The sequence below is a fragment of the Rhinichthys klamathensis genome, unplaced genomic scaffold, assembly GCF_029890125.1.
Source record: "Rhinichthys klamathensis goyatoka isolate OS25496 unplaced genomic scaffold, OSU_Roscu_1.1 h1tg000214l_1, whole genome shotgun sequence".
NCBI lineage: Eukaryota > Metazoa > Chordata > Actinopteri > Cypriniformes > Leuciscidae > Rhinichthys > Rhinichthys klamathensis.
In genome coordinates this window covers 227,991-239,460 of record NW_026606739.1, presented here as the reverse complement: position 1 = coordinate 239,460, position 11,470 = coordinate 227,991, and the positions used below count along the sequence as shown (strand labels likewise).

General features: G+C 36.6%; 1 protein-coding gene across 1 annotated transcript; it reads left to right on the top strand.

The window, feature by feature from the left end:
• Positions 1–262: 262 nt before the first annotated feature.
• LOC130097265 (extracellular calcium-sensing receptor-like) lies at positions 263–10,995 on the top strand. Its single transcript, XM_056264067.1, has 7 exons — positions 263–514; positions 6,534–6,556; positions 6,658–6,976; positions 7,150–7,983; positions 8,176–8,397; positions 9,823–9,946; positions 10,100–10,995. The coding sequence occupies exons 1-7, from the start codon at positions 263–265 to the stop codon at positions 10,993–10,995; spliced, it is 2,670 nt and encodes an 889-aa protein (XP_056120042.1).
• Positions 10,996–11,470: the final 475 nt, after the last annotated feature.

The window sequence follows — 11,470 nt, the reverse complement described above, 5'->3', positions numbered from 1 at the left end:
AGGCTAGCGAGTTACTAGCGTATTGTGCTAACAATAACGGAAGCTAGCGATGTAAGGTTAATCTGAGATGGTGGGCAAAAAGTATTTAGTAATATAAACAACTAGAAATGAAAGTAAATGATGGTTCAAAACAGAAAGAAATACGAAGCTAATACGAGGCTTACAGCCTCGACGCAAACAGACTCACAGCAGGCAGGAAGGCAGACAGGAGAAATCGATCAGGATGGCAGACAGGAGAAATCCTCGGCAGGCAGGAACAATCATGGTAGAAGTAGCATGGGCGGAAGGACCGATGATGGTCTTCAGACCATGGACAGTGGCCGACATGAAGGAAGCCATGGCCCATCTGCCAAACCCGGATGACGCAGGTGACAAGTTTTCTATAGAACTAATCACTTTTTGTCAAGAATTCAGTCCCACCACACAGGAGCTGAAACGGCTGCTAGCCGTGAAACTGGGGGCCACGAACTGGCACAAAGTGAGCGGAACGATCCCGGCGGGAAACGTACAGCGGGTACACAGAGACTGGAACGATGAGCAGACATGGGCAGTATTTCAATTAAATGTATTTTAAATATGTATTTAATTACTTTAGTGTATTTTGTAATTTGTATTTTGCAGGTGTGGAAAAAATAAAATGTAGTTTGTAACAAAATATTTTGAGGGAGTGTATTTAGAGTATTTCAAATACTTAAATACTTAAGAAAAATCACCATTGTAAATGATTTTGCCATATTTTCGGTCTGATGTTGGCAATGGCAATGTCCAGGTTAGATGCACGAAAATCATGTGACGCCCTGTAGACCGGGCTCCCTCCAAGAAGTGAATGAGTTTTGAACACAGGAGAAGAAGTGGCGCTGCTCCTCTTGAAAACGGCATTAAGGTAAAGTGTTTTGTGAAAAATATACAGTCTACACACACACATATTGCACACTGAATGGCATTATAGAGAAAATAATTGTGCCTTATGAGATCAATGCACTGTGTTGTCATTCATAAAAGGACATCATAGGCCCTACCTATTATGAAACAGCGCGTCTGTCGTAACTCCACTGAAATCTCCATGCTAAGCAAGCGTTCACAATATAACATCCATCCGCAGTTTTTACACATTTTTAAACCTATTACAAATGAGAAATATTGATATTGATTTTGTATAAAATAATCATGAATCCTATTGTTTTTCAGTAATTGAGCACGCAGCGCGATTCTACTATGGAAAAGGCATACGCGGTCAGGGCAGTTAGAGTCTTGTGTGTAAAACAAACCCACACATATTATGATTAATAATATATATTATGAATAAAATGGAATTGATTTTGTGACGAAAATTCTCGGTCTGTTATTTTTTTCCCCCTGGGGTACTAGCCTATAGTGACCTCTCGTGAATCTAGTCTGTAGTTATATTTTATGTAGACCGTTTTAGTAAATGTTTATTGGAAGATAATAGGTTAATTGCAGCGATAGCTTACGTGACCAACACTTCACTAATGTTAGCTAACTGGTAACCTGATGTATATAATATTTTTAATAAAATTATATATATATATATATATATACCGGTATATATATATAGCCTATATATAATATTATATATACATACACACACACACACACACACAATTCATTTATTTAAATGGGTTAGGGTTATGCATATATGTGCTTATATGTATTTAGGAACATAGTTAATTCACTCATTAACTATCTCTCCGGTTTAATTTTATGAAGAATATTTTTCGGTTTGCTGTATATAGTCATACATTGCTGTATATAGTCGTTGCTTTCTACGTTATGGGAGCAGTCTATTTCCCTCCTAAATCATTCATTTGTACATGCACAGCGTAATTATTGATATTTTATGTTGGTTGGAGTTCTGAACGGACTGCAGACCTCTTTGCGTGATCACGAAGGTAGGCTAATGGCTGAATCGGAATTTATAAGCAAGATCACGGGAATCAATAGCCTAATACAGCCCAGTTGTGCTAAAATAAATATCATGAGACGTCCATCATCAGATGAATGACATGGAAAAGTTAAGTTAGAGCCGCTAAAGCCAGTGCTACTACCCATGCGAACATGAACACTAAGCTTTTCCCTCCAAAAATATAGCCTAAAACTTATCTAAGTTGTCACCCTGCCTCTCCAAATGCAAAACTGACATTAACAAAATGCAATAACAGCTTAAAAAGTACTTGGGTGTGTGTTTTATTTTATATTTACCGTTTAATAATGCAATCGCTGCTGTCTGTCCATAGAAGAACATGACAGCCCGCGTATGTTTTGGAACTATTGGGGCTTACATGAACCACGTGACAGCCGTCGCGGCGACATCAAAGCGTGTTGCAACTCTTTCTCTCTATGGCTCTGGGCTACTATAAACACATAGACGGAACATTAAAGCAGAGACTATTACGGAAGACAGTCAAAATTAAAATACATTAACAATTAATGTTTGTCATATAGGAGTTCAAATCACAGGTTTCTTCCACAGTCAGGTGAACCGATGGACATTATTGTCCGTAGATGTGAGTCACTAGCAATCATGTAACGCCTACGTTTTTTGTGTCTAAATGATCGCACGGTTTTCGGCCAGTTTATGGATTTTAATGCACAGTCGCGAGTCAAAATCATCACATTTTATTTCGTATAAAAATGATTTGACAAAATAATTGACACGCAATATTATTAGCCTATTATTATTATTTTGTCAGCGTGATCGTACCGAGCCTCTAAAGGGACGTGGTGGTGGAAAAAGCACATACAGATTACACAATCAGAGAGTTGCCTATTTCTTTTCGTTTTGATCTAACGGTCACGTCCGTAACGCATTATTATGGTTGTTCAGAGCAAAGTAGTGAGATGAATTGTCTATCCTAATAAGCATAAACATAATTTAGCTTTGTAAATAAAGTTTCAAGTTATTTGCATTTATAATTGTCATATTAAATAAACTAAACCTTTAAAACGTTATGGACGTGACAGTGCACTGAAGCGTCAAGACCTCTTTATTATAGCCCTTATAAATTCAACAGGCAGTGCTGTTATGACCAAATTAGTATATTTATTTCTCAGGCATGCCTCCATCTTTCTGCAAAATGCTTACTGTTAAAATAAAGTTTAAAAAGGGGGGTCTTTGATACCTTTTTTTGAAAGCATGAAATATGGCTGGTTGAAAATGTAATTTAAGCATTGTTGCTCACCTCATATCTGGTGGATAAACAAGGCAATTTTCTTAATTTTTTTTTGTTAAAGCACATTAATACAGTATATTACAGACCTAAATGGACAACTTAAAAAGGGTTTTGTTCTTTTGGTTAAAACTTTATTTTTTCATGGTAAAGATGACCTTTGCATGGAATTGCCCACATATAAGTGTTGTACATAATTAGATCCTGTTAAGTGTCTATTTTTTTTGTGGATACTCACAATAAAAACAAAGTGTTCTGCTTTTTGTCAAATAAAGAAAAATAAACATGATTCAAATTTTTCCTTCTCTCTGTCAGTGAAGTTCATTCTGAAACGCGTCTAAAAATGAACTGTAACAAGTAAATACTTGTCACACAGACACGAGAGATTTTTCGTTATGAAGCTGAAATTCTCTTCTTTTAAATGAAGTAATTTATATAAAAACAAATATTCTCAGTTTATGTAATCTGTATGAAAAGAGAGAGATGTCAGTCTTTTTCCTTTCAGCTAATTATAGCGTGTGTTAATGTGACCATGCCCACTGAGAGCGCACGCTATTCAAACGCAAATGTTGAGGCAAGCCATGCCAACGCCCACATCAGCTGAATAAAACATCCAGTTTAATGAGAATCTTGCTGCGCTGTGAGGAATAATACTATCGTAATAATCCTGGAAAAGTTACCTCAGAAGTGCTGGTAGTTTCATTTCGAGGAGCACGGATTCAGCTGTAGTAAGTCATTTATTCTTACGTGCTTTGTTCTAATCGCTTATTGAATAGTGTCTGTAAACTGCACAAAGACTGTTTAAATATGAATTGCGTGTCTGTGTGTGTGTGTGTGAAGGAATGAATGGCACAGACGCGCGCGCAATGTTGTTTACTAGAGATGTCAATCGCATCTGTGCGTTCATTCACTCTCGCTCCTACATTAGTAAACGTTATTTTTACATGAACACATCCAAACTATATTGCTATAGCCTACTGAGATTTGTTCTAATCGCGATATAGAACAGTGTCTGTAATGACAACATTTCGTTGACTAGTTTTGGATAGATTATAAAGTTTTTACTCTAAAATAGACATCAAATGATGTTTTATTAACAAAGTTCGGGAGGAGCACGTTCAGATAATTAAACCTAATTAAACACACGTGGAGCACATTCAGATAATCAGACCTAATTAGACAAGAGTGGTGCTTAATAAACGAGTTAAGCGCTGTGTATATATACAGCAAACTAACCTCCGTTCATTGACAGTTTAACAGCATCCCTCCACCACCCCATCTCCTCACTTATAGTCCTAATACTCTTACAACAACGGGGGGAGTACTCTGGGTTCGGGCAAAATTCCGAGCTCGGAGCCCTCCCCCCGGACAGCACGCCAAATACGCATAATCTTTACTCTGTTTAATTGATGTAAGTGTGAACTCGTGAAATAAGCTTTTGTTAGACAGTTTCTGCTCATATGGTAAATATATAGTATCTTTTGTCAAAAATAAACTAATCAACTGTTAAAGTGTTTGTTCCAATGCATATATCCCTTCATAACACTTGAGCAGTGCCACAGACTGATCGACTCCATGCCACGCCGCATTGCTGCAGTAATTCAGGCAAAAGGAACCCCAACTAAGTATTGAGTGCTGTACATGCTCATACTTTTCATGGTCATAATTTTCAGTTGGCCAACATTTCGAAAAATCCTTTTTTTGTTTTGGTCTTAAGTAATATTCTAATTTTCGGAGATACTGAATTTGGGATTTTTGCCATTCCACCTGTGTGATGGACTGTTGATGTGTTGTTTTGGAAGTTATGATCAGTGATGGATGAAGCAGTAATGAGTTTTGGATGTTAAACAGTGTGATACATGGATTTTACTTGGACCTAAAGCATATTTTGTCTTTAATTCATGGCTTTTAATAGAAATTAGTGGAATTTTGCCATACAAATCTTTAAAGGCCGTTTTCTCAAAATGAGTTTTTTTCTCACACTCCTAGTGACGATTTTCCACTTCTGTAGCACCTACATACACCAAACTTTACAGCCGTATTCCTAACTATATTGTGAAGATTTGTTCAGAGGGATTTGTTGATATATCATTCTTGGCCTGATTTATATGACATTTTATGCCTAATAATAGGGCGGAAATCAATTTTTTAAGGCTATTGGCAGTATTTTCTGATTTACAGGGTAACAAAAGGAGATATTCATAATCCCCTCTGAAAATGTCTTTTCATTGAATATATCAACAAAATGCAAAAATAATTTTGAACCTTGTTTTTTTCAATGGTCAGATTCGTCAATTCAAAATATATACAAATTAGCGTATATTTAATTAGATATAGCCTGATTAGCATATTTAAACAAAATTACAGAAAACTTGCAATACATTTTTATGGTAACACTTTACAATAAGGTTCATTAGTTAACATTAGTTAATGTATTAACTAATATGAACAAACCATGAGCAATACATTTGTTACTGTATTTATTAATCTTTGTTAATGTTAGTTAATAAAAATACAGCTGTTCATTGTTTGTTTATGTTAGTTCACAGTGCATTAACTAATGTTAACAAGATTTTAATATAGTATTAGTAAATGTTGAAATTAACATTAACAAAGATTAATAAATGCTGTATACGTGCAGTTCATTATTAGTTCATGTTAACTAATGTAGTTAATTAATGTTAACTAAAGAACCTTATTGTAAAGTGTTACCATTTTTTTCTCCTATTCATGTGAGTAATCAACTGGTAAAGTTTCATGGTGATATCTGTAAGTTAAAATTTTTACTCTATTCACCTGCAGTGTCTCGCCTTAATACATGAGCAGTAGCTACAATGAAATTAACAAAATACAAAATACCAAGCTTATGTATTTTTTGATCACGTTAAAATGTGGGGGAGGTGTGCATTACCATTAGCTCAAAGAAGGGATTATATTCGCAGTCTCTTGGTACATTAAAGATTGACAGTAGGAATTTCAGATTCTATTGGCGTGTTTCTTCATGAATTAAGGCCATCCCTCAATTACAGATTGTTTATAAATTCTGTTCACACCAGATTAAGTGTCAGTTATGGCACTATTTTATGCCACCCTCCTCACACTTTGGTTTCTGTTGTGTATTGGTGTGCATAGTCAGTATAAAAATAAAGATAGGTGCATCTATCAGGGAGATGACGATACATACACCTTTTACCAGGGAGGGGATGTGGTTTTGGGAGGGCTCTTTCCTTTGCATTTCAGTCCTGTATCATCGGTTTCTTCTTTTAGGACCAAACCTAAACCTACTAAGTATAAATTGTGTGTTAAGTATAAATTGTGTGTTGTGTTTTAAATTTCTTCTTATAGATAATGCGCAAAAGAATACAATTGTGAAAAATTGTTCTTCGTCCCTCTGAACTAAAATAAAATGCATTTTTGTTTGCTGCATTGCAGCTGTTTAATTCATTAAAATTCAGGAAAATTCATAAAGTGTTTTTGAAATCTGTTGCAGCTTTACCCCTCGAGCACTGAGGTGGATGCAGACGATGATCTTTGCTGTAAGAGAAATAAACCAGCGGCAAGACCTTTTGCCAAACCTATCTCTGGGCTTCCACATCAGGGACAGCGGTGATGACATACCTGTATCTGTCAAGAGGTCTCTTCTCCTGGTCAATGGACAGCCAGAGAGTGACAGTGGACAAAGCTGTGAAGACACTCAAAAGCAGCCGAGCCCTGTAATTGTGGGAGAGGCATCATCAGGAATATCCATGGCTGTTCTGAGAAGTCTAAGCTCCTTCAAAATACCTTTAGTAAAACAAATTTTTAAATATTATTGTATTAACAATAATATAATTTATTTGTCTTGATAATGAAAATTGTGATGATGTATTGATGCATGATGATCATTTTGGTCCATATACAATGCTTATGTTGATATAGATGTTGCTATTGCACTGCTAATCTTACTTTTTTCATATTTTAGGTGAGCTACTTTGCATCCTGTTCCTGTCTCAGTAATAAAAGAGAGTTTCCAGCATTCATGCGGACTATGCCAAGTGATCTATTTCAGATTAAAGCTTTGGTAAAACTTGTTCATTATTTTCAGTGGACATGGGTCGGGGTGATCGGTGTGGATACAGACTATGCTCGGTTTGCCATCCAGCTCTTCCTGAAAGAGTCAGAACAATTTAATATTTGTCCTGCTTATGTAAACCTTTATCCTGTTGCACTGACACAAGATGCAGCAGAGGAACTTGTGAACATTTTAAAATCTTCTTCTGCCACAGTCATAATAAGCTTCTCTGTGGATTCATATCTGCATGGTATCCTGAAAGAGTGCAGACGGCAAAATCTCACTCATATTCAGTGGATTGCCAGTGAGGCCTGGGCCACATCAAAAGCCCTCTGGGAGGATTTTGGGGATCTGTTAAAGGGAACATTGGGGTTTGCCATACGGAGAGCTGATATTCCACATCTTGGCAGTTACCTCAGAAGAGTAAATTTTTCTATTGCTGAGACGTCCCATTTCCTATCTGAGTTTTGGGAAGAGACTTTTCATTGTCGGCTGAATGGGTCCTTAAACACCCATGTACATGGAGAAGGGGCACAGAACTGGCCACCCTGCAATGGCAGTGAGAGTTTGAATGATGTGTACACTCCTTATTCAGATGTGTCACAACTCAGAGTGTCCTACAATGTTTATAAGGCTGTGTATCTCATAGCACATGCACTACACGACATGAGCACATGTGTCCCAGGAAAGGGCCCCTTTCAAAAGGGGACATGTGGGAGTCTATATCAAATTCTGCCATGGCAGGTGTGTGTGTGTGTGTGTGATACTTTATATTTTACATTCTACTCCTATAACGTGTTACTAATGAATTATTATTGCGCAAGTATTTAAGCAATTGCTAAATGATACAAAAATAAGGGGAAAAAATATATACATTTATGTATTTTAATGTGTTTTTAAGTATTGCATTATCCTTTCTTCCAACCTTCATCTAAGCTCCTGCACTACATGAAACAAACACATTTCACAACATTAGGAGAAGAGGTCAGATTTGATGACAGCGGTGATCCAGTTGCATCCTACGATCTGATGAACTGGCAAAGAGGGTCTGATGGCTCCCTTCAGCTAGTGAGGGTGGGATTCTATGATGCCTCCCTTGAAGAAGACAAGGACCTAATAATAGATGAGCCAGTAATTATGTGGCACAGAGGAGAGAAGGTGTGTGCCATCCCACTCATCACCAGATATTGTTTACTATGTTTGCTTTTCCTTCAACTCTACTTAATGTTTATTGCTGAACTAAGAAGTATCCAGTTTCATAATTTTAAATGGAAATGCACTGTTGATTTTTTTTTGTACTAAACATATACACATTTTAATATATTATACATGTGTACATTTTCATTATTTTATGAAGATCAGGGGTGTTCAATCCTGATCCTTGAGGCTCACTGTCCTGCAGAGTTTAGCCTCATCTAATTAAACACACCTGAACCAGCTAATCAAGGGATCTAGCCCAATACCCAAACTTTTAGTTTTGGCTAGTTTTGGATGTACACTAATTCCACAGTATCTCTAATACCGCTTTGATGCTAAGCATATCCCATCATGCATCATGTTCAAGAAATCGCATGCTCTAAAAATTGGAGATGTTGAGAAAAATTAATTAGATATTGGGTTAATTATGTAAAATGTGCAGCGCACAGACAAACGTTGAGGTTGTAATGTTCAGGAACAGTGTTTAAAATAAATTAACAACTCTAAGTTCGTCAGCCTTTGGACAAACTTTTTCGGGGTGGAAAAAACAGCGACAACACTCTTCATCTTCTCTAATGCAGCACAACCAGGCCTTGCCAACTTTTTTGTGTATTCTGTGGGCAAGGATTATTTAAATATTAGCCCCACCTCCACTCACTCACACCAGCTCAGAGATCCACTCGTTGAGGATCAAACATTAATGTGATTGGTTACAAGGTAGTTTGTGACGTCAGAAACACCAGCATTTCAAACCGCGTTTTTGAAACTGTCTTTGGTTCACTGCAGTTTTAAGGAGAAAATACTCATCAATGGTGTTGACTTATGAATTTACACATGGTTTGTCTTAAACCATATTAAAAAGACCACATAGTCATATAAACAACATTAAAAACTTGATTTTCACCACAGGTTTGTTTTCAAATAATTTATATCTCCCTTTGGAGAACTTTGAGCTTTGTAACCTTGCAAATCTTTTTTATGCTCAAACAGCAACATTACACACTAACTAAAGTTGAAAAAGTGAAAAAGCATAATAGGACCCATTTAAAATCAAAATGTGTAAATTAAGCTCTTTCAAAAAAAGCTTGTATTTTTGCAACACTGCAGTCTTCATGTCACTTGAACAATTGGACCAAATACAGGAAATAGTATTATGAAAGTAGACAAGTACTCAACTGCAAAGACTGCAAGTATAGGTATTGGGGCAGGCCCAAGGACTTCAGACTTGCTAAAAACCTCCAGCAGCATATTTTGACACCCCTGATTTAGATGATCCTGCAACATTTTAAATTATTTAGAAAATTGTGCATAAATTATGGTTATTTGTCAAAATGTCCCTATACAAAGAGTTAAGTAAATGTAGCGTTGTTCTGTTGTGGTCATTAGGCACCAGAATCATTGTGCAGTCAAAGCTGTCTGCCAGGCTCCAGGAAGGCCAGGCAAAAAGGAAAGCCAGTTTGCTGCTTTGACTGCATACCGTGTGCTGAAGGAGAGATCAGTAATCAAACAGGTGTGAATTTCCTCGCAGCTCCTCACTTAATGGAATTTTGAAAATAATAATAATAAATAAATATACAAAACATAGAAGTCAATCAATCAATAAATGTAAAAAAAAATATATAAATACATTTTATGCTCCCCCTTTTCACAAATTTTTCCACAGACTCAAATGATTGCCTGACATGTTCAAAGGAAACATGGCCAAACCAAGCTCGAGACAAGTGCATTCCAAAAACATTAGAGTTTTTGTCCTTTCAGGAGCCCTTGGGAATAATCCTGTGGGCATTTTCAGCATTCGGGGCCTGTGCAGCATTAGCAGTGCTTGGTGTGTTTATAATGTTCAGGAAAACATCAGTCATACGAGGAAACAATATGGAGTTAAGTTTCCTTCTCCTCCTGTTCCTCTGCACATGCTTTCTGATTGGCCTGACATTTATAGGGAAGCCCACTGACTGGTTATGCCGGATTCGCTATCCAGCCTTTGGAATCAGCTTTACTCTCTGTATTTCATGCATCTTGGCAAAAACTGTTGTAGTTTTAATGGCATTCAGGGCCACCCTCCCTGGCAGTAATGTCATGAAGTGGTTTGGCCCTGCTAAACAAAGATCAAGTGTAATCTTGTGCACTTTTGTGCAAGCACTTATTTGCATAATATGGTTAACAACTAAGCCTCCTGTTTCTGCATATAACACCAAGTTCATGAGTGCAACTATAATTGTTGAATGTGCTGTAGGATCTGAAATTGGTTTTTGGTGTGTGTTAGGATATATTGGCCTCCTTGCTTCTTTGTGTTTCTTATTAGCATTTTTGGCCAGAAAACTACCAGACAACTTTAATGAGGCTAAATTTATCACATTCAGCATGCTTATATTTTTTGCTGTGTGGATAACATTCATTCCAGTTTATGTGAGCTCTCGTGGAAAGTATATGGTTGCTGTCCATGTCTTTGCTATTCTAGCTTCTGCCTTTGGTCTCTTGCTGTGTATATTTGCTCCTAAGTGTTATATAGTACTTCTGAAACCTGAGAGAAATGACAAAAAACATATGATGAAAAAATAGTACTTTTTTTATTCAAGTCTAGTTCATCGGGTTACAGGATTAATGCTTACAGGGCTGAACTTATGTGTGCAAAATTCACTCACGCCATGCTCTTACTTACAGGGATAGTCCACAGTTGTTCCTTAGCAAAAAGATTCATATAACCCATATAAGTTGACCAATTATTTAACCTAGGAATTGTGCTAAGAATTGTACTAACATGCTCCAGACAGAGTATGTTTTATTCTTGGGAAGAGATGACAAACCTAAACTAAACCTCAGACATGTTACATAAATCTGATGCAATAAAGCCACTCTCCCTTTATTTCTTGCTCAAAATTAAAGCAGTTCACAGTCAAAGCATTTTAGTAACAAAATTGCCGATCTTTTGCTGCTAATTATTTATTATATTTATTTTATATAAATTATACACTCACCTAAAGGATTATTAGGAACACCTGTTCAATTTCTCATTAATGCAATTATCTAATCAACC